This window comes from Vigna umbellata, chromosome 1 (genome assembly GCF_029865625.1).
Source record: "Vigna umbellata cultivar VRB3 chromosome 1, Vumbellata_1.0, whole genome shotgun sequence".
Lineage (NCBI taxonomy): Eukaryota > Viridiplantae > Streptophyta > Magnoliopsida > Fabales > Fabaceae > Vigna > Vigna umbellata.
Window position 1 is genome coordinate 67,093,354 of NC_142165.1, and position 24,257 is coordinate 67,117,610.

Genomic DNA, 24,257 nt, shown 5'->3' on the forward strand with positions numbered 1-24,257 from the left:
CTTACTAATCTTCTTGCTTCTTTTATAAAGAAAGCATTAAAACCCATTTTATATTTTGAAGATGTTAAATGTTTTATATTTTTGAACAAGGTGAAGTAAGAAAGCAATTCACTTTTGGATTTTTCTAACTAAAGTGGACCCACGACAAAGAAAAGTATGAAACAGATGCTGGATCAATCAACCCATTCTAGCATAACTAAAAAGTGGCAACAAAAACATACCAAATAGAAGGCAACAAACTATTTGACTTACTTTTCATCATATCATACCTCAATTTGTTCTTTAATTTCATCATGGTGTATTGGTTAATTAGGAAAATTCTTTGCTTTTCATGATTCATTACCTCCCTTCTCCCACACTTAACCAACTAACGCCAGCACTATACCTACTTTGCTACAGCCATATCTTGTTCTTCGTGTCCTTGCACTTAAAGAAAAGAAATGCTTTTTCAGAGTAATCACTTCAATTTATAAATACGACCAGTTCCACGAGCCACAACTGAAGTAAATGATGTACTACTAGAAAAATTTAGTTAAGGGATACTCACCACCCTCCTTTTCTTTCACTTTCGTTATTTCTACTTAAAAACTTGTTCATAAATATTGTTCCACTAGTTTCTAAGCATTTCAAGATAAAAGATGAGCACGGCCAGGTTTATCAAGTGTGTAACAGTTGGAGATGGTGCTGTGGGAAAGACATGCATGCTCATATCTTATACCAGCAACACGTTTCCCACGGTATGTTTCTCTTAAATATATTTCCTAGTCATGGAAAGTTCCATCAGGCTCAAGAGTTTGGGAGGTTTAAGAATGAGACCTATTTTGAAGAAAATTTTTGAGATTTTTTTTTCTCTGGTAGGATTATGTTCCAACAGTGTTTGACAATTTTAGTGCTAATGTAACTGTGGATGGTAGTACGGTGAATCTTGGTTTATGGGACACTGCAGGTTGGTCACCTTTCTTTCTTAAGTTAACCTCTAAATTTTACTTTGACGCTGAATGCCAATTCATGATTGAAGATAATTGGTGATTTGGAATAATTGTTTGATTATAGGACAAGAAGATTACAACAGGCTAAGGCCTTTAAGCTATAGAGGAGCTGATGTGTTTTTGTTGTGCTATTCGCTCATCAGCAAAGCCAGTTATGAGAACATTTCTAAAAAGGTTATTCCCATTTGCTTTTAACTTCAGTTCGGTTTTCAGATTTGTTTTGTCAAATATTTGAAATAAACATGCACATTCATGTTGGATTCTTGACGAGCAGTGGATACCTGAGCTCAGACATTATGCTCCAAATGTGCCTATAGTGCTGGTGGGAACAAAACTAGGTAAGCTAAATTCTATTGGAGTAGCATAACAATCGTCATCATGGGTTCACAAGTAATGATATTTTTACCTTTTTGTTTTACTTTTTTTCCTTTAAGGAAAAATGTAAAAGGTTCGGTTTGTTCGTACAAAACACAATGTTTGTGCTGGCTCTCAATGTTTAATTTTATATTTTAGTTATGCATTATTCCTGACCAATCTTCCTGGGAAACTTCAATTATGCAATACTCATCAACATTATTCTATTGAATGTTGTCACTTATGTCTCATGGCAGAAAACAGAGGAAGTGACGAGATACTAAAATTATCTATAGTGGACCTTTTTATTTTGTATTTTGGTTAATTGATAGGCCATGTTTCCACTGAAGATTAATCTCAGCAAAAAAAAAACACAGTTTTCCAACTTTTCTTTTATTTACGCAATATATACCGCAGTTTGTTAGCTTAATCTGTACTGAGATCATCAAATATCTTATAAAATTTCATCCATTCGTGCTTACAGAGCACGCAAATTCGTCAATGGACTTCAATTCTAACACAAGTTTCCATTTAAATCTTATGTATGAGCAGATTTGCGGGATGACAAGCAGTTTTTGATTGATCATCCCGGAGCCACACGAATTACCACTGCTCAGGCATGTTCTCATAAAATTAAATAAAAAAAGGGCTATTCTTAAACTGCAATTCCTTTGCATGTATGACGAACTCAACAATGATTGGTTTTGAGCAGGGTGAAGAATTGAAGAAAATGATTGGTGCAGTCACATATATTGAGTGCAGCTCCAAAACACAGCAGGTGAATTTCATATTGAACTACTTTGAGCCATATTTTTTTAAGTGAACCGAGTTATGTACTAGGATGAAGTTAAATGATTTTCTCTTTGGTTTTTTGCAGAATGTGAAGACAGTTTTTGATGCTGCAATAAAGGTCGCATTGAGGCCACCAAAGCCAAAAAAGAAACCACGCAAGAAAAGGACCTGCTTTTTCCTCTAATATTTCATATTCATCCAACTCTTTTATATAGCATTATTGAAGCCAATGCTTTTAGTCTTTGTGATCTATATATATAAAGAGCCTATGAGTTTATGGATTATTCCTGAGAAGGACTTTAGATTCCTTTCAAATCAGAACTTCAGTATTGCATTGTTCAATTAATTATTTTATTTTGCAATCTCCAATTATGGCTGCGCTTTAGTACTTTTATAGTCCAAAAAGAGTCCCCTCATTTGAAATTGGGAATCCCCTTTTGCAATTTCTCATCTTCTGTTTCTAGTTTCTACCCTGTTTCGTGTACTTGGGTTTGGTCACATTCGGAATTAAGAGAAAAGAAAAGAAAAAAAAAAAACAGTTAATTTAATTCACATTAGTACAATTTTTAACGTTTCCAGGATCTCAGATAATTCACCAGTTAAGACTTGGGATGTTGGTTTCACGGTCAAAGTAAATAGGATTAGCGTTACCAGTGACAGTGTTTTGACCAAATTAAAGAGAAAAACTTCACCAAGGACTATGTTTTATTTTATTTTTTTCTGTAAAGCATTAAACCATTAACTAGTTTTGTAGGGATTTTCCGAATGCTGCATGCAATACAAGCCACAAAGTCATGAAAGAAAGTGGGACACAGTCCATCTAATTTCATTAACTTGGGAGAATTTATTATTATCTTTACAAATGATAAAGATGAAGTTAAAATTAGTGTTTTTTAAATAAATATTTTTTAGATAATTAAAGTTATTATGTCCAGCTACAAATGTGTCTTTTATACTGGTGCAAAGTTATGATGTAAAAATGGCTTGATGACATTTTTATAAAGAAGTGTTAATTTTTTATATTAGAAGTTTTAGAATTCAAAGTAAAATTATTTAAATTATAACCTAGTTTCTTTTTACAGGATAGCATATATTATGAGTTTTCCCATTTATAGGAAAAAAAATGCACGTTCAAGAATTTATAAGACAAACGATAGAAAAAATATAAAAGATACAGCTTTTGAAGACTTGGTAGAGAAGGACAAAAGATCTTAAAATTTTATCAAACTCAATATTAATGAACTAATTTAATATATTATAAACGCAAATATTTTAGATTGAAATTAAATTTAAATTTTATATTTTAAAAAAACTAGTTTTGGCTTTTATCTTGGATTGGAATCGAAATCTACACTTTCTAAAAAAAACTAGTTTGAGTATAAATTGATTTGATACTGATTTTAAAACTGCTATTTTTTAAATTGATTTTAAATCTTAAATAATTTAAATTCAGGATAACAAATGTGTTTCTCAATTCAACGTAATAATATACCATGTACATATGTCGAGTGTGAAACGTCTTCACAAAAGTGACATGCATAAATGAATAAATATATTTCTAAATAAATCTTAACAGAAGTATATATTATAATCTGAGAATATGTGAATTTCAACTAATTACATTTTATAACTATTCTCAAGACAAAGAAAGAAAAGATACCAAGAAAAATAGTTATGTATTATATATCATTCAAGTATTATACTCACCTTTTGGATGATGTAATGTGTTGAATTTATTGGACTTTTTACGAGAGTAAGAAAAAAAATTACGTTTTCTTTTTCCAACTAATAATAACTATATATCATTTTTCCTAAAAAAAAGTTATACAGTAGGTCAATCTCACTAAAAAATTATAATATGTATTATTTTACTAAAATATATTAATTGGTTTCCTTAATCAATCCTCACTTTCAGGACTAAGATTTTACGCCATACACCGTTTATTTTTATTAAGAAGTGATGAGGACTCATTCAAGAGATGAGTTTTACTTTCATTAGGGTAAGATGCGCTTTCAACGCACTGGTTACACGTTCAACGGAATAAAAATTTAATGTTGTTAAAAATGTGCGACGATATTTTTATAAATATTTAATTAAATTAAATATTAGATTTTCTTTCAATTGTAGTCAAGTTGAATTTTTACGTTGATATCGATGTGAATTTTAAATTTGACGTTAATTGGAGAGGGACTCGACGTCTAATTTGTATAATAAGATAAAAGAACGAGAAATGAGAAGTCATATTTCTCCATTTTCACAATGCATAAGGTTTGGGGTCCATTGCACTCTTTTTCACTCCATTTTATTCTCATTTACGCTTGTGGTGCTCGTTTTCTCCAAAGGATTTCTAACAGACTGATTTTCACATTAAGGTTAGTTTTCTTCAACTTTGCATATTGTCCTTTCTCTCTTGTATTGAATGTACGATGACATTGGTCATCTTGTATTATCTTTGTGCGAGACTTCCTTTACTATTGATTTTTCTTCCTTATTGATTGCAGGGTGAATTTTTTGCTTTTAGAATGTATATATGTTAAATATTTAGCTTTTATAATAGTTTTATCTTAGTTTTAATATAAATATTTAATTTTATCTTAGTTTTATCTCACTAGGTGGTTTTTAGTTTATATTATGGTTTACTAGGGGTTGATTATTAAATTATATTGTTAGTTTTTATTAATTATATGATTAATTTTAAATTTATTGGATATTGTATGTTTATATAATTTAGATTTATTAGATGTGTTGGATGAATTTATAAATTAGGTGCATTTTAGTTTTCGTGTAAGATTTAGTACAAAGGATTAAATATTAATCGTTTATATTGAATATTGAATTGTTTGATCAGACAGTTTGAAAAAAACATGTAATTGAAGTTTATGTATAAATTGGATAAAATTTCAGTTAAGACCATTCTATGTTATTTTTTGGATGCATACTTGATTGTGGTCATAAGTAATCACTCTCATTTCGTGTACTTTAGAGAACAACGCAAAATGTTGCCAAAATTTTATCAAATTTATTATGCTAGACTTCTCCATATACGTGTTAGCAAATTATGAGAAATATTTTTTCCGAATAGGTAAGGCCTCATCCTCTAAGAGTTAGAAATTTGATATTGATGAAGTTTGTTACAAATGTAGTATGGATCGAAGTTGGATGAATGAATGTAAATGTTTCATCGGCAACTAATGGTCATCATTCCAAGATAATGTATGATTGTATGATTTTTTTATCTGCATAAGAATATGAAAAGTGATTTGAAATCCATGCTACAAATGTAAGGGTTACTTTTTTCATATAATCTATTTAGTATATATTTCTACTAACATATATTTCCAATTTAATTAGAGTTGTGGATAAACCCAAATTAATGCAAATTCAAGTAATTTTTTTATCAACAAATGTTAGTTTTTAGTTTTTTGTTAGTGTGAGGAGTTAAACCTAGAACCACTCTCATCCTCCCTTCCAAACCCTTCAAACCAACCTTATATCTCCCAAATGTTAGTAGGGGAGATGAACCCACAACTCTCTCACCCTTCCTTCGAACTTTTACCACTAGGCCACCCTTCAAGTAATCTACTCAAAGGTTGGAACTCTTTCATTTGTAAGTTATTAATTTTGGTACTTCAATTTATGACCTTAATGTGTGATTATTTTCTTTGTAATGTTTAGTGTAAAAGGTAGAAAGATTCATTCAATTGTGGCTATTACTTCATGTCTTCGATGAAAACCATCATTTGAGTAGGAATTAGAGATGATTGGATAGAGGTAATAATATATAACTTTCACATATTAGAAATCATATCAAACTTTAAACACTAATATCCATACATAATGAAGTTGTGTGATTTTTTCAACGATTCAAAAAATTCATCACCTATAACAAACAAGACAATGAAGAAAATAAGAAAGGAGTGATCAACATTTCTACTAGAATAATGGATTTGGGTTTAGGTTTAACATCAATTACTTTGATTGAAAATGATCTAGAATATATTTTTAAATTATGAAATGCACATTATGTTACAATAGTTCTAGCTTTGAGATATATATTACGTTGGGAAATTTTCAGAGATATATAATGTGTTGGGAAATTTTTTGCTTTTCGAGTTTGGGATAATTGTTAATATAAATGAAATTAAAAAAAAAGTTGCAACATTTAACATATGTTACTGCTCTAACAAAAGTTAAATAATGTCAACTATGGTATAATCCGACATCTTTTAACACCTATTAGAACACTAATAGATGTTAAGTGCTATCCCAAATTTTGTTTAAATTGGTGCCAACATGATGTCGATTGGTATTATAACCGACGTTAAGTGACATTGGCCTTTAGTTTTCTATACATTAAGTATTAGAAGTGGACTTTAAGCCTAACTCATCCCCATATACCGGCTTGTAAGGTGAGGTTTGCACCCCACTTATATATTATAATTTGGACTTATCTCTAGTCGATGTGGGACTTCCAATACACCCCCTTCACACCGAGGTATAGACATCTCGTGCGTGATAGTAGAAATTGGGCGGTCCGATAGCGACCCGACAACGGGTGGAAACAGAAATGCCGACTTAGAGCTCGCTAGGATAGGCTCTAACCTGGCTCTGATACCATGTTAGAAGGTGGATTTAAGCCTAACTCAACCCCATAAACTGGCTTGTAGAGATAAGGCAATTTCATACTTTATAAATGGGTGCAAACCACATCCTACAAGCCGATTTTGTGGGGTTGAGTTAGGCTTAAAGTCCACTTCTAACATGGTATTAGAGCAATGGTTAGAGCATACTCTAGCGGTATTTGTTGTTTGTTGGGCATATTGTTGCACCCGTTATCGGGCCGCTATCAGACCACCCATTAAAAATGTCTAATCCCACGCTTGAGATGTATATACCTCAACGTGAGGAGGGGGGGTTTGGAAGTCCCATATCAACTAGAGATAAGACCAATTCATAGTTTATAAGTGGGTGCAAACCTCACCCTAAAAGCCGGTTTTGTGGGGTTGAATTAGGCTTAAACCCACTTTCTAATATGGTATCAGAGCCATGGTTAGAGCCTATCCTAACGAGTTCTAAGTGGGCATTTTTGTTTTCACCCATTGTCGGGCCGTTATCAGACCACCCCATTAATTTCTACTCTTACGCACGATGTAAGAACTGAGAGATTTAGAAGAGTTTGAAGTAGACAAGTGTAAGCAAAGGATGAGACCGAGTGGTTTAGATTAAAAGAAGATTGATATATAAAGGAAAAGTTTTATAAGTCTTGACCCATTCTCTGAATACAATTTTATCTATCCAATTTCTTCTACTCTCTTCTTTTCTTCTCATTCTCTCTAAAGTTCTTCAATCTCACTTCATCTATTTAACGATCAGACCGAATTTCTTCTACTATCTTCTTTTCTTCTCCTTCTCTCTAAAGTTCTTCAATCTCACTTCATCTATTTAACGATCATACCATGCATAAGTAATCTGGAAGACAAGAGCTTTCTATTTCACCGATCGGTGTAGTGATTAGAGCTGGTAAGTTTCGTTCCTTTAATTCTTGTGAGTTTCTGGAATTTCTGGTACATGCAAGTAAACCTTGTTGTTTGCATGTGTTCATCAGCCTTCCCTTTCTCTTTCTAACTTTCTTTTTGGTACTTTGGTTGGCTCTTCTCACCAATCAGTGAGTTATAGGTGTTCTTAGGATTTTCTGGAAGTGATCAAATTTCTCGAAGGATAGAAGCCGTTCGGTTTGGTTAAGAGGTAAGGGAAGCTAGTTAATTTAATTGTTTGGTTGATGATGTATGAAAATTTTGTTTGATGATTTTGCATATGGGTGAACTTGAATGTTTAGGTATTAGACATTGTTTGTGTAACATGTTAAATGTTGTGATTGTTGAGTTGTAGATTATACATACCTTGGAGTGAATTATGGGTGGAGAAAAATATTCAGTTTTTGGTAAATTCTAGTGTGTGTTTCATTCTGCAGAAGTTCTGCAGAATTATGCAGAAAGTCGAGCGTTCGTTGTTGACTGCTCGGTCAGGTTCAGGTACTTGGTCTTAGCGGCATTAGTTTCGTAGTAGTATTCAGTCTTAGTGTTGCTCGGTTTTGTTCTAACGTTCGGTTTTAACAGTTCATGTTCGGCCTTGGCAGTATTAAGTTTGATATTAGTGTTCGTTATTGGTCGTACTGGGTTCTGTATTAGCATTCGATTTAGTAGTGCTAGGTTTCGTATAAGTTAGGTTTTGTATTCCCGTTCGGTTTTAGCAGTATTCGGTTTTGTATTCACGTTCAGTCTTAGAAGTACTTGGTGTTGTATTCGTGTTCGGTCTGAGTAGGGCTCAGTATTATATTAACGTTCAGTTTTAGTAGTATTCGGTTTATTCATAATGTTCAGTTTCATACTAGTATTCGGTTTAGCTATAGAGTTCGGTCTTGTACTGGTGTTCGGTTGTTCTATCGTTCGGCCCTTCAACTGCTTTAGGCTCTTGTTCGAGCATTGCTCGTTGAAGTACCGTTCGGTCATGATCACGTGTTGTGAGTGTTTTTCCGTTCGGTCTCGTTCATAGGTTATGTTGAGTTTTCCCGTTCAGTCATACTCAGAGGTTGTGTTGTTGTCTGTTCGGTTTTCTTCTACGAAATGTTATTCGGTCTGTAAATGTTGATTTCATTGTTTGGTTCGAATTTATTATTAGAGTTTTATTGATTTACTATGTATGAGAAATTGTATTAATATTCAAATAAGGTATGATGTTCCAACTGGTATGAAAGAGAATTCCAAGGAGGAATGTCTTAGTGATTGGGTAATCAAGGTGGTGGTATAGTATGAATATGGATAGTGAAATCTACGGCGTTTATCCTGACATTCTAATGATTACCAAGTCTCAAGTAGAGATGGGTAAGTCATATCGTGAGAATAACATGAGGCCCTAGCCGAGGGGGCGGGGGTTCCTACGGTGAGTGATAACGGGTTAACTTCGTGTGACAGCTGATGGGTTTCCAGTTACTACACCCACTAGTGCACGAACGACCAAAAGCTACATATTCATACTAGTCCGGACGGTCGAGTTGTAGTGGTCAGTCAATATGGATTTATATGATTTTCTATGTGTGCATGATTAACTGCTATGTTTGTTTGTAATGTATGTATATTTTTTTTATAAATTACATTTGTTTACCCTTTTTTTCTGTTTTGCTATGTTCCTGTTCGACATTTCTTCTATGCAATGATCATCCGGTGGATGTGAGAAGAGGATTGTGAGGTTTCGCTAGACCAAGCGCTGGACAGAGAAGACCCAGCAGTTTAGACTAGGACCGGTCGGTCATATGAAGATTTTGTTTGGACCAATCGATTGTGTTTATAGTTTTGTTCTTTAGGATTTTTTTTTGTAAAGTTTTAACTTTATGATTATTTTGGATAACTGTACTGTTAATACTTTATTAATTAGTAGATGACTGATCTATTGTATCATTTTATGTGATGACTCTATTATATAGTTATACTATATTTTTGGGATGTTACACACGAGATGTCTATACCTCGGCGTGAAGGGGATGTGTTGGAAGTCCCACATCGACTAGAGATAAGGCAAAATTATAATATATAAGTAAGGTGCAAACCTCACCTTACAAGCCGATTTTGTGGGGGTTGAGTTAGGCTTAAAAACCTACTAAGAAGTGTCAATTTATGGCATGAGAGGACGAGACATGTGACCATGCACGATGAACTTGAAAGAGGAAAAAGAGCGAGTAGGAGATTCAATGAAGGTGTCGTTGCCTGAGAGGAATGTTAACCCTCGACAAGTGTAACCAAATGGTATCAAGTAATAATAAAATGGTAAGACCAAGTATGATTTCCCAAAGGACTCACGGCCTAAACAGTTATGTGATTTGTTGATTAAATTAGACTTGTGAATGAATTCTTGTAGATTTAAATGCAAATACTGAAAATTAAATATGAATGCATGTATTGATCAATTGGACAAAAGAAACGAAATGTGATTGAAATATATGGAATGATGATGTTGTTGGGGTTTTCAATTAATCCTATCCACTCTCATCTATTCAAGAATTCATCTTTCTTCATTAATGTTAATGCCACTTTTTAATTTACCTTAAACCCGATGTCTCGGTGAAGAAAGCCTACTCCTAATCACTAGTTTACAATGTCTTGTCTCCCTAGCCATTATTCATACATTACATTCGCACAGAAGCTTAAAGAAAATCAATCCTCCTATCCCTATGTCTAGGCAATATTACTATTGAGAGAATTTCTTCATGTCTAGATTTATCTATATGTGTCCATACAAATAAAATCAATGATCATGCAATTGAATGAGTTAAACAAAGCATGCATAGAGTATAGAAGAAAAACCCTAACAATTAATGAAAGAAAGCATATGGATTAAAGAACCAATTCAATACATGAGAGCTTCAAAGGATTACATTGATTCCCCAACAACAATGAAGGTTTAGTTCACCATAATCATGGTGAAACTAGATGAAAAATAATGAAAGAATGAAAGATAGAACCCTAGAATTTGAAGAGTGGAGCTTGAGCATCATAAATCCTCCTCCAAGGGGTGAAGAAAGTGTGAGTTTGCTTCGTTCTGGCCAAAGATACTAAACCTAATTCGGCTAAAACCTTATATAGCCTTCTAAAAATTGCAGAAAAGTGGCCCAAGGCCCAATAAAACGACGCTCAGTGGTAAGTGTGGTTCTTCTATTTGACGCTCAGCTGTAGTTTTGTCCCTCAGCGGTGACTGCGGGACTTCAGAGTGCCACTGTTAAGGTAAAAGTGGCGTTGAGTGGTACTTGCGACTCTTCTTTTATGCACTTTTTCTTCCTTTTCTGTATCCAACTTCTGGCATAAAACCTGCAAAAACAAGGAAAACCAAGCATAAAACCCATCCAACTCTCTTATTTCCAAAACATAAACAAAAGCATGATTACAAGCTAGTTTCTAAGTCATAAAGGTTGTCTTTAAGGTCAAAATTAAGTCTAAAACTAACAGTTTTTCAACTGTTATCAAGGAGACAAGACGTGCAACACACACGATGGAAAAGAGAGCAGATCCACAACTTCAAAAGGCATCGAGAGTGCGTAGGATATCTAATGAAGGTGTTGTTGACGACATGGTGGTAGCCTGACCGAGACGCTCACAATTGTGTGATCATCGGTCAAACTAAAACTTTGGTAGTGGTAGACGACAGTGCCGCCAACAGCGGTAGACGGCACCGCCACTGGCAGTGGCAGTTGTAGTGTCAAAGGCAAAAAAAGTGTTTCCTCAAAAGAAACTTAGACTCTAGATACCATGTTGAATATTTTGAAAACTATGTATGAGATTATGGTTTTTTTGTTGAATATACACATAGGGTCCTCTATTTATAATAGAAAAATATGGGATAAACCTAAAATACAAATAAGAAATAATAACAAACTAACTAAAGATAAAAAATAAATATAAAATCAAAATAATACATCTAACAAAGATGTAAATTTAATGTTCATAATTGTATTAATAATGTGTTTTATTGATTTTTGTGTGAGGAATTCTGTATAGGCAAGTGTGTTTTCAACATAATTATGGGTGTCTCAACAAGAGAGGAAAAGTTTTTATTGTGGTCTTTGTAAATCTATGTGTGAGTAGGAGCTGTATACCTTTTAAGTCTCTATATGAGCAAAAGGGTGGACTTCGTTAATGTCTCTGTGAGTTATAGTTTTATCTTTGTGAGCAAATGAACGGGAGAACTCTACGTGAGATAGATAGTTATGTCTCATATATGCTTAAGTTTGTGTGAGTGAAAGGCTAGAAACTATGTGACAGAGTGTAAAAATTGTGAAAGTAGTATACCAGATTAACTCTTAGTGAATGAGAAGTTATAACACCTTTGACTAGGTATCAAACCAATACCATTACGTTCAATAAAAAATATCTCACATCATACTTTTATGATCTTCCAAAATATAAAATTAACAAAGAATTGTATTTTTAACATAAATTTTCGAATGAAGTTGTGTTGGTGTAATATTTAGAAGTTTAAGCACACCCATGGTAAACTCATCAAAGGATAACTGAACATGCAATTGAAAGAAAAAAGCTATAAACACATAAAAGAACTTTTCCTCGTACCCTTCTCGACCATGGCATACATTATCAGTGACACTCACCCTGCTAAGCAACACTATGTCATTCGACACTCCTCTCTCAAACACATAAATGTTGTTCAACTAGCAATTCGAAATTCTAGACCACCTAAATTTGGAAAATTGACTTCTTAGTAAAGAATCTACCTTCTTGTATCCCTCCCTTCTAGGTAGTCGGGACTCAGCATGATCTTTAGCAAGATCTTTCCTATTCTCAATAATATCCTTCATTTCCACTCCTACGGTCTGGGATGATGATGCGTCTAATGACATTACGATATGACTACTACTACTATCTGATTTCTCCTTAGAACCCATATTTGACCTATTACAAGACATATATTTGAGTAATAAAATTTTGAAATGACTCACTTTTCTCACAAGATATCAATAGTAGAGCAATTTCTCAAAACTTGGTGCTCAAAAGTAGCAAATGAGACTCTCATTTATAACAAAATTCGTGACCTTTCACCTTCCCACCATTTTCCCTTATCCATTATATCTCTTTAGATTTGAAGGCTAAAGGTTGTGACTCTACCCTTTCCAAGCATTGCAACATTTCTTGTGCAAAATAGTAGTCCCATACTTCTTCACCCCTTTAGATTTGAAGGCTAAAGGTGTCGTTGTACTTCTCGAGACTGAGGAGTTACTATACCTATATATATATATATATATATATATATATATATATATATATATATATATATATATATCCAAATATACAATTTTTTTCTGTAAGACAACTATCAAGTATCAATATCTTGATTGCAACAAGCCAAAAACTGAAGACTGACTATTCCTACTTGATACATCAAAGCATTTTACAAGCCATTAACATGCAACATATAAAGTCTAGAGGGTTGGTGTATTGTATATGACAAAGTACCTCTCGGTCATACCAGTTTAGGATTCTTTCCTAGACAAATACATGTCGGACTACTAATTCGAAGTGTATTCGGTCCATCCTTATTCGGTCAGCACAACATCACACAAGACACTTAATCACCATGACCTATGGTTAACTATGATAATTCAAAGGCCAACAAGTATTTGGGTAGACCCAGGCTCATCCAAGTAAAAATTCATAAAAAATTAGAATAAATAGTACATCTTACGGGTTATGTTAATTACATTTCATTAATTACCGTATTTATTGCTTGTTGATGAAGTGTCCTCTGTAGTCACAATCTCTAACGAGCACTTATGAGAAAGAGGAGTACTTTAGATATTGAAGGTTGAAAGTGTTTAAAGAGTTTTTGGAAATCTTTGTATGATACATACTCGGCTCTGTAAAAATAATAAACAATATAATTTGTATGAAATTATACACTCGAAATCAATACTACGTTTAACAAAAAAAACAATAGAAATAATAAATAATATCTCACATTATACTACTTGTATGATCTTCCAAAATATAAAATTAACAAACAATTATATTTTTAACATAATTACATTTCTAATTTAATTTAAAACTTAATGTATAAAAAAAAGAAAACAAAATATATATATATATATATATATATATATATATATAACATATTTACATTTTTCACATATTTATATTTTTAACACGACTAATTAAATAGGTATTTCTAGCATAACATACCTAATTTAATTTTTAACATAATTCTATAACTATCTAACGTGTAAAAACAAATTATATATAACCAAAAAATAAAAAAAGAATAATAATAACTTAAAGACTTAATACCACTGTTGGTCCCAATTTTATCAGCTTTGTTTGAAATGGTCCTAATTGTTTTAAAATGTTCAATGTAGTCCTAAAGATAATAATTTGTGTTCAATTTAGTTCTTTTTGTAAACGATGTTTAAATCGTTAACAGTCAAATGTCTAGCTGTGCAATCAGTGACGCATCACCTTTGACACGTCATCATCATCTCCTACCTCCATAAACAATTAGTATAAATAGCACATTTGACGGGATATGTTAATTACATTTAATTAATTATCATATTTATTGTTTCTTGATGAAGTGTCCGCTCTAGTCACAATCCCTAACGAGCACTTATGAGAAAGAGGAGTACATTAGATATTGAAGGTTGAAAGTGTTTAAAGAGTCTTTGGAAATCTTTGTATGATACATACTCGGCTCAGTAAAAACAATAAACAATATAATTTGTATGAAATTATACACCTGAAAGTCAATACCATTACGTTTAACAAAAAACCACAATAGATATAATAAATAATATCTCACATTATACTACTTGTATGATCTTCCAAAATATAAAATTAACAAACAATTATATTTTTAACATAATTACATTTCTAATTTAATTTAAAACTTAACGTATAAAAACAAACAAAACAATATATATATATATATATATATATAACATATTTACATTTTTCACATATTTATATTTTTAACACGACTAATTAAATACTAACATAGGTATTTCTAGCATAACATACCAGTATAGTATGATATCTAGGCCGAACGGTTAACATCCAAGACCGATCAGTCTATCTACTGTAGCAGCGCTCATCGGCAACAACGCTCGTCAGCCATGTTAAACCGAAACAACGTTCGTCAACCAGACAACGTTCGTCAGCCAGGTCACAACAGCGCTCGTCAGCCAGGTCAAACCGCAACAGCGCTCGTCAACCAGAAAACGCTCGTCAATTATGTTTATACCTAGTAGATACCGAACGATCATACACTCAGCATCGTTCGGTCACCACTATAGCCAACAAGGGAAATCGGTTTTATTAAATTGGGCTAGTGCTCAATTGGCCAAGTGTCCAGTGGATGATTAAAATAGTCAAAGATATCTGATTAAAAGATATTCATAAAGCTGTTTATGAGCAATCGCCCGGATTTTAAGGTAAGTCTGTTTGACTTGTGACAACTTATAAATACAAGGTCAGGGACATCAACCAGGTACGCTCAATTGACACTCCAAAACGTTCCATTCAAAGTTTACTCTCATATATTCAATCAAGAGCCAAGGCTCTTCAATCACACGCCTGACTTGGGTGTCGGAGTATCTTTTGCAGGTACCTCCCCCCCCCCCCCCCCCCTCCCCCCCACCCCCCACCCCCTTTATCAAGGAAGCAACCGAACGGTCCAAGTGGAAGGAGCAGGTGAAGCACGTGATTCAAGCGTCATAAAGGTTAGTGTCTCGGTCCCACAAAAATTACCACCAAAACAATACCTAATTTCATTTTTAACATAATTCTATAACTATCTAACATGTAAAAACAAATTATATATAACCAAAAAATGAAAAAAAGAATAATAATAACTTAAAGGCTTAATACCACTGTTTGTCCTAGTTTTTGCCAGCTTTGTTCGAAATGGTCCTAATTTTTTTAAAATGTTCAATATAGTCCTAAAGATCGTAATTTGTGTTTAATTTGGTACTTTTTGCAAACGCCGTTTAAATCGTTAACAGCCAAATATCTAGTTGTGCAATCAGTGACACATCATAATCATCTTTTACCTCCAAAATCCCTAATTCCCCCTACACAGAAACCCTAGCCACCACCTAACCCTAACCACCGTCATTGCCACGCTCACGGCCAGCCACCATCTTCGAATCTCCATCATTAGACATTTCGAAACCCTAACCATGATGGTTGTGCCACCACCACCGCTGTTCATCTTCTTCGTCCACCAACCACCCAAAAACACCACCATGACCATCTTCCCCTCCTCCACCGTGAATCGCCATCAACATCTTCTTGCGACAACCATGATCGCCACAACGAGACAACGAGCCATGCACGAGCTCATCTTCTCCGTCAAGTCTTCAACCTCCAAAGGGAAATACAGAGAACAAAAAGCCAATTGATAACAGTTGAAAAACTGTTATTTTTATACTTAAATTTGACCTTAAAGACAACCTTTATGACTTGGAAACTAGCTTGAAATCATGTTTTTTGTTGAAGTTTTGGAAATAAGAGAGTTGGACAAGTTTTATGCTTGATTTCTTTGTTTTTGTAGGTTTTAAGATGAATTGAGTGAAAGAAGTGAAGGAGCTAGGAGTTGGATTCAGAAAAGGAAGAAAAAGTGCATAAAAGGAAGAAGCTGCAAGTACCGCTCAACGCCATTTACCGCTGAGCGGCACTTTAAAGACTCGCAGACACCACTGAGGGGCAAAAATAGAGCTGAGGGGCAGAATAGAAGTCACGCACTTACCGCTGAGCGACATTCTTATAGGCTTGGGCTTAATTTTCTGTAATATTTAGAAGTTTATATAAGGTTTTAGTCTTCCTAGGGTTAGTATCTTTGGCTGGAACGAAGCAGAAACACACTCTTTCACCCCTTGGAGGAGGATTTTGGATGCTACATCTCTTTTCTCATCTTTCTAGGATTTTATCTTTCACTCTTTTATTGTATTTCATCTAGTTTCACCATGAATAAGGTGAACTAAACCTTTATTGTTGTTGGGGAATCAATGTAATCCTTTGAAACTCTCATGTATTGAATTTGTTCTTTAAGATCTTTAATATATATGCTTTCTTTCATTAATTGTTAGGGTTTTTCCTCTTTGCTCTAAGCATGCATTGTTTAACTCATTCGATGTCATGATTATTGATTTTGTCGATATGGACACATACGGGGAAATCAAGATCTGGGGAATCTCTCCCAATAGTAGTATAAACCTAGACATAGGAGTATGATGGTTGGTTGCCTTTAAGCTTCTGTGCTTTATAATGCATGAGTAATTGCTAGGGAGACAAGACATTGTAAACTAGTGATTATGATTAGGCTTTCTTCGTCGAGACATCGGGTTTAAGGTAATTTAGAAAGTGGCATTAACATTAAAGAAGAAAGACGAATTCTTGAATACATGAGAGTGGATAGGATGAAATTAATAAACCCCAACAACATAATCATTCATATATTTCAAACCACGTGTTTTGTTTCTTCTTGCCCATTGATCAATACATGCATTCATATTTTTACTTTTCAGTATTTTGCATTTAAACCTACAAGAATTTGGTCACAAGTCTTAGATAATCTACAAATCACATAACTGTCTAGGCCGTGAGTCCTTTGGGAGAATGATACTTGGTCTTACCAGTTTTATTACTTGATACGATTCGGTTAAATTTGCCAATAGTTAAACACCAATTGGAGTAGAATCATTGTCGAAAAAGCGCCATTCTCCATCAATCTTCATCTTCTCCATCCATCGCAAAGCTGTTCTTCGAACCTGCAAGTAGAAAGAAACCAAATCACAGACAAACAACCACGAGCAAGATTCGCATCGCGACGCTCCTGCATTTCGAAACCCATTCAGTTTTCCTCTCGCGGCGCATGCGTAAGGAAGCCTTTCCCCCTTGCATTCAGAAACCCTAATTTTTTGGGTCGGGAAGGGGTTGCCAAGTGGTAGTCTCTCATTGGTTGTGTCATGTTTCAATCAAGGCAGGTCAGCAATTAAATGACATGTCATTCACGGATTGCACAGTTGGACTTTTGGTCGTTAATGATTTAAAGGGTGTTTGCAAAAAGGATTAAATTGAACACAAATTACGATCTTTAGAACTACATTGAACATCTTAAAAAAATTAAAACCATTTCGAACAAGGCTAACAAAAATTGGGACCAATAGTGGTATTAAGCCTAACTTAAAGTTTGTAATAAAGGTTAATAGGATAAAATTCTAACCGCACTCATAACAACAATGATAAGCAGGTGACGCAATATAAATTATAACACATGAGAATTCTAAAGAAGAAACTTTGATGACGATAAATTAAGAGACTAATTGTGGCTATGACGATAATGCAATACAATGTTAACAATATTTAAGAAGGTATTGTGACGATAATGTGACTATTTCAAACTATATAATGAAAAAGGAAAATGTTTTTTAACAACTCATTTTTTACAACGCTAGGTGACAACTTTTGATTGGTTTGTTTTAAATAATATTTTAAGAAATGAAATCTTACATGAAGTGTGTTTTGGGAAACAAATTTCTTTCGTGGTTTATGAGGGGTTCAACTTCTTCCTCTCAAAACTTGAAAGCTCTCTCTCTATCGCAAGTCCCTCTCTTGTTGGTGTCTTTCTCTCTCGCTCTTCTTTGCCGCCATTTTTCCTCGTCGTCGACTAACTTGGTCCTGAGTCCATTCTCGGTCTTATCTACCGCAATTTTTCTCGTTCTTCCTCTCTCTATTTTCGTTTCTGTGGTGTCATTTCTCCCTTCTTCCCCTCTCGGTATTTTCCCTTCCTTTCTCATCAATTGCTACCAAAAAAGGTCACTTCCTCCAACGTTGGTCCACCTTTGTTTTCGCATTCTGCCTCTCTCGCACTATCCATCAACGAGTAAATGTGTCTTCTTTCTCAAATATTTGAGCTTTGTTCGATGAGAAAAAGGGTTTTTCATAGTGTTGAGGTTGGTAGAACCATGAACTGAAGGGTTATGCACTAGACACAATCAAGATGAGAAAGATGAGTCATCCATGCAAAAGAATGAAAAAAAATCACCAATAGGGACACAAAGAATGACCCTAGGGAGTCAAGTTCTCCAAGTTAGGGAGTCACGTATTACTTGTTGTACAAACAACAATCAGCCTCTTGTAATCGATTTCAAGGATCTTGTAATCGATTACCAGGCCATGACTTAGACAAAAATGGTCATGGACTTCACCTACCTTGGTTTAAACACATATATGGGCTCTTTCTTCACAATTGAGTGGGGCAAAATTTGTTTTAATACACTAGACACCACCAATGATGGAGAACTTGGGTCATCCGTTCCAGAAAATAAAAAATATCATCCAAATGACACAAAAATATCATCCAAAAAAACGTATTGATATTGATTTTAAGTATAAACAAAGGCTTAATACCAATTTTGGTCCCAATTTTTGTCAGTTTATTCGAAATGGTCCTAATTTTTTTTTGTTCAATGTTGTCCTAAAGAATGTAATTTATGTTCAATTTAGTCCTTTTTGCAGACGGCGTTTAAATCGTTAATGGTGCACTATCCAGCTGTGTAATAAATGACACATCACCCTTGACACGTTATCATCATTTCCTACCTCCAGAAGCCCTAATTTCCCCTACATAGAAACCCTAGCCACCACCTAACCCTAACCGCCACTGCCACAGTCACGACCAACCACCATCTTCGCACCTCCATCATCATCTCCGTCTAACAACCACCCAAAAACACCACCCATGGCCACCTACCAGCATCTTCATTGGCGCCACCCATGCATCCAACAACAACCACCATAGAACCCATTATCGCAAATCAAATGAACCCAAAATGAAAAAACAAATTCATGGAAAAACAGAGAAGAACCCTCATTCCAAGTTCAGAAACCCTAACATTCCCAATCTAAACCCTCATCCCCCACTTCGTAAACCCAAAACCCAAACCTGCAGGGAAGAACAAAATCCCTAACCACTCGCAAAACAAAGAAGAACCAAGAATTCCCCAAATCAATTTTGAAACGAAAATCATATATTCTAATTTACAAAAACCAGATAAGACAACAAAAACCCCCAAATTGAAATCTTCAATCGCGAGTCCTATTGCCGCAAAATCGCATGAGAACGGTGAGCTTCTCGCATCACGATTACGTCGGAGATCGAACTTTCGCGGAGGCACCGCCGTTGCAACCCTCACTGCGATGCGAGAAAGGAGTTTTCTCTCGTTTCTACGAAACTCCGATAGACCCACTATGGTCAATTGGACCATCGCAAGCTTCAGTTTTCCTCTGGTGGCGCAGGCGTGAGGAAGCATTTCCTCCTTGCATTCAGAAACCCTAAATTTTTGGGTGGGGAAAGGGCTACCACGTGGCAAGGCAGGTCAATAGTTAAATGACATGACATTCACTTATTGCACAACTGGACAGTGTGTCGTTAACTATTTAAACGCCGTCTGCAAAAATGATTAAATTGAACATAAATTACATTCTTTAGGACAATATTGAATAGAAAAGAAAAATTAGAATCATTTCGAATAAAACTGACAAAAATTGGGATCAAAATTGGTATTAAGCCTATAAACAAATAAGTTATTTTTTATTTTATTTAAAACATTTTCAATAAACGATTTATAGTATTGTTTAAAATTAAATAGCATCTCATAACTTTTTTTCCTTTTGTTTTCTTTAATAGAAGGAAAATTTCAATACTAGAAGAAACACAATAGTAAATAAAAAAAATTCACTTCCCCATCTACGCGAAATGGGTCAAACGACCATTTGATTTGCCTTAGTAAGTGTATAAGACTTAACCAAATGATTTAGCAATTTTAATAGTTTTAGGACTAACGTTATTTATTTTGTGGAATTTTTAAATTTTTTAATATAATTTTTAAAAATAACACAAATATACTACTCTTTTCAACAAAAACAGAAACGGAGTAGTAGTAAAGTTGAAGAGTTAAGTAATTATAGAAAAAGAGTGAGTAACGTTTTTTAGGAACTTTGGAAAAGCCTACGACATAAAGAGGAATTTGAGTCAAAACAGAGATATGTAACGCATAATAAATAGATCCCTCGAGTCAATCCAAAAACCCCGTTTCTTTGTTTGCCCAAAATAATGAAAATAAGTTCCAATTACTAACCCACCACCGCTTTCCAATCAAACACCAAACATCAAACATCACACCCTTTTCTTCACTTTGAAACCCCCGCCCCGTATTTATTCCTGCAACAACCTCTTCCATTACAATAATCTTTTCCCCTTCCCACCCCTTTTCTCTTCAATGGCCTACCACGTCTATTTCTGTCCATCTTTCCTTTGCTTCTAAAGAACCTCCACACACTCTAAAAGTGTAAGCAAAACCTAGGTGTACAAGGGAGATATATATGGTTTTCTTCTTCTTTTCTTCTTCCTTCTAGATTTTATATTTACACATATCATGAGATTCTTGCTGTCTATGTAGTTCATTTCGCATGCTTTCTTCTTTCTTTTGTTTCATTGCTTTAGATATTTTCTGTAAAAGATGTTACATGTCTGACTTGAAAGTGATACAGATAGATTTGTTTTTATTAATGAAGTATTATTTTTATGATTATTACTACTATTATCATTAGGATAGAATGCTGACAGACACAACTACGCTGGGTAAGTAGAAAGGCTATATAAGAAGAGATATGTTGCATACGTTGGCCTAGTGGATTCAGTTTCGTCCCTCATCAGCATCAACATCAGCATCAACATCAACATCACATCATGTCTTCTTCCAATAAACACTGGCCAAGCATGTTCAAATCCAAGCCTTGCAATTCCCACAACCAATGGCAGCATGGCAACAACTCTTCTGTCCTGTCAACGGGATGCCAAAGAAGCCCTTATACTCCAGGTTCCTGTGATGCTTCAAAGATCACTTTTTTTTCAGACTAGATGATTACGCTCACCGTTTCATGGTGCAAAGAGATGTAAACAAAACCGGAACAGTAATAATATATATTCAAAAGATAACAATGCAATGCTTGACTACCCTATTCAAAACTGAATTCCAAAAATATAGTTTTTCTGAATTTCGTGTCTTTTGGATATTTAAGTATTTTGTTTTGTGGTTTGCAATTGTAGGAAATGAAGAGAAAACTCCAGAACCAAAGTCAAGATGGAATCCAAAACCCGAGCAAATTCGCATTCTAGAAGCCATCTTCAATTCTGGGATGGTGAATCCCCCAAGGGATGAGATAAGGAAGATCCGGGTGCAGTTGCAGGAGTATGGCCAAGTTGGTGATGCCAATGTGTTCTATTGGTTCCAGAATCGCAAATCCAGGAGCAAGAACAAGCTCCGCCACATCCAAAACTCAAAGAAACACAACACAGAAACACAACCAAACTCACTTTCTCTCTCTCAAATCATACCACCTTCAACCTCATCCTCTTCCTCTGACAAATCCTCCTCAAAAGAATTAGTGCACCAAAATGCGATCTCCTTTGGATTCTCAAATGTCAATGATGCACTGCCTAATTCTCCCACTGCTTCTGTGAATCAGACTTATTTACAGTCTCACAACTACAATAACACCGCTTTGCTGCCACCAGCGATCGAGTCTTTCTCCTTTCCTTTGCACAATAATGGTCAAGGTGTAATAGTTAACGATACCATCACAACGCATGGGTTTTCTCTCCCTCAGTTCTCCAACAATATCATGCAATCTCAACCACAGTGTCAACCAAAGGTTGGACCCAGCAGTAGTCTTTTCCTCAACGAGATCATGAACCAGGAAAAGGCATTAAAATCAATGCACCGTCAACAACTTAGCTCCCATCCGACTTCATCTTCAACCACAACCGTTGCTCCCGCAATCTCAACTCTTCCATGTCCAATCACCCAGCTTCAAGGTAATTTACATGTTGGAAATAAGCAAGTAATTGAAAAGGTTACACCGTTATTTTTCTAAATAAATTAAATTAAACACAAAAAAGAATAATTTTTTTAAAAATTTATAAGGAACATTAAGTTATAAAAGTTTCTTATGTGATGTAGAGCATATTTATTAGGTAGGGGCTAGTTCTGTGATTAGGGTATATGTGGTGTTGTGTTGATGTACATGGACGTGTGCATGGGTTGATTGCCTTAGGTAGGTTATTGTAAGTGGTGGTTTTCGACTCGCACATGAGAGATGATTCGATTTGTGTCAGGTGTTGGTGGTGAGGTTACAGCAGATAGAGAAAAATGTATAGTTTTCATTAACGATGTTGCATTTGAGGTAATGATGGGACCCTTCAACGTGCGCCAAGCCTTCGGAGATGAAGCCGTGCTTATCCACTCTTCCGGCCCTGTCCCCACCGATGACTGGGGCATTACCCTCCACCCACTGCAGCATGGTGCTTACTATTATCTGGTCTGGAGTTTTGTTAAACACTGCAACTTTTTTTCAAACCTTCATTTTAATCATCGTCTAAATGCTTTTTTCAATTTTTGCAGATATAAGGAAGTGAAGCTGAGAAGGAAAACATGATTTAGATATATACTTTTCTATGTTTCGGTTTGGTTGTTCCCTTTTGTCCCAACATATAGTTATTGTTACAGGGTTTGCAATGTGCTTCATAAATGACTAGTTCAGTGCAGGTCTCAAAGTATAGAAATCGTGTCTTGGTTGACCGGGATATTTGTATTTTCATTTTATGGATAAATTGTTTAACACAGTATATTTTTCTTTCAGCAGTATATATTATTTTTACTCCCACGTAATATAACATACGGTAATTTCTATGACAAAGTTAAGAAAATAAATACAAATAATAAATATATACATTCTGTACAAAATACAGCAAAAATAATAGAGGATAAGAAAAAAATAATAATAGCGGATAAAAAAGGCAAAAATAATATGATTATATGTTTATATGATATAATGAATTATTTTAATGTTATTAGCTACAAATATAATTCATCAAAATGTAAACTGAAAATTATAAGATAAATGTACATTAATAAATTAATAAATAGAAAAGAGGGAGAGATGATCTTTCATGGCGGTTAATGTGTGGTCATTATTCTCCCATTTTCTGCTAGTTTGATCACGTCTCTTCTTCAGTTGCCACGATAGTTCTACCTTGCGGAGGAACAGGGATTTCATTTGTGCAATAGATATACTCGGATGTTTTCTTTTATTAAAATCGACAAATAATTAGTTTCTACTTGTTTTATTTTATCAATCCTTCAAAATGGATTAGTAAATAAAGTTTACATTTATTTAAATATTTTAAATTTATTTTATTTTTAATTAGTATGAAATCTTTTAGATTTTATAAAATTATAGAACACTTAACTCACTTCTTAATAAGTTTTTATTTTATTTTTGTGTTAATAGATTAACATTCTTGTTTTTAAGTTACCAAAATACTGGTTTTATTTTATCAGCATAATTTTAAGAGTAATTATTCTACAAAATCGATTAATAAATAAAGTTTATATTTACTTAAATATTTTAAACTTATTTTATTTTTAATTAGTGTGAAATTTTAAAATTTTACAGGATTTACATAGATTTAAAATTTAATTTTTAATATTTTTTTATGTATTAACG

The 24,257-nt window shown here is 34.2% G+C and overlaps 2 protein-coding genes across 4 annotated transcripts; both read left to right on the top strand.

Moving 5' to 3' along the window:
* Window positions 1-438: 438 nt before the first annotated feature.
* LOC124838738 (rac-like GTP-binding protein RAC13) lies at window positions 439-2,497 on the top strand. The gene is made up of 7 exons (XM_047314418.2): window positions 439-737; window positions 859-946; window positions 1,054-1,163; window positions 1,264-1,327; window positions 1,896-1,960; window positions 2,056-2,121; window positions 2,221-2,497. Exons 1-7 carry the CDS (start codon window positions 639-641, stop codon window positions 2,317-2,319), a joined length of 591 nt encoding a protein of 196 aa, XP_047170374.1. The 5' UTR covers window positions 439-638; the 3' UTR covers window positions 2,320-2,497.
* Window positions 2,498-20,798: 18,301 nt separating this feature from the next.
* On the top strand, window positions 20,799-23,389 carry LOC124838737 (WUSCHEL-related homeobox 9-like). Of its 3 annotated transcripts, XM_047314417.2 has the most exons (4): window positions 20,799-21,568; window positions 21,799-22,566; window positions 22,867-23,069; window positions 23,153-23,389. In XM_047314417.2, exons 1-4 carry the CDS (start codon window positions 21,439-21,441, stop codon window positions 23,156-23,158), a joined length of 1,107 nt encoding a protein of 368 aa, XP_047170373.2. In that variant the 5' UTR covers window positions 20,799-21,438; the 3' UTR covers window positions 23,159-23,389. The 3 variants fall into 3 exon arrangements, with proteins under 3 accessions (XP_047170373.2, XP_087969005.1, XP_087969006.1); XM_088112879.1 differs by lacking the exon at window positions 20,799-21,568 and having other exon boundaries at window positions 21,601-22,566; XM_088112880.1 differs by lacking the exon at window positions 20,799-21,568 and having other exon boundaries at window positions 21,601-22,566; window positions 22,867-23,052.
* The last annotated feature ends 868 nt before the right edge of the window (window positions 23,390-24,257 follow it).

What these genes read in the sequence shown, in the direction of transcription:
- LOC124838738 (XM_047314418.2), top strand. Translation starts at nt 639, where the DNA reads ATGAGCACGGCCAGGTTTATCAAGTGTGTAACAGTTGGAGATGGTGCT. An exon ending in TGGTTTATGGGACACTGCAG is followed by an intron (nt 947 to 1,053) that starts GTTGGTCACCTT and finishes GTTTGATTATAG; the next exon opens with GACAAGAAGATTACAACAGG. An exon ending in CACGAATTACCACTGCTCAG is followed by an intron (nt 1,961 to 2,055) that starts GCATGTTCTCAT and finishes GGTTTTGAGCAG; the next exon opens with GGTGAAGAATTGAAGAAAAT.
- LOC124838737 (XM_088112879.1), top strand. Translation starts at nt 21,630, where the DNA reads ATGGTGCAAAGAGATGTAAACAAAACCGGAACAGTAATAATATATATT. An exon ending in TCCAATCACCCAGCTTCAAG is followed by an intron (nt 22,567 to 22,866) that starts GTAATTTACATG and finishes GATTTGTGTCAG; the next exon opens with GTGTTGGTGGTGAGGTTACA.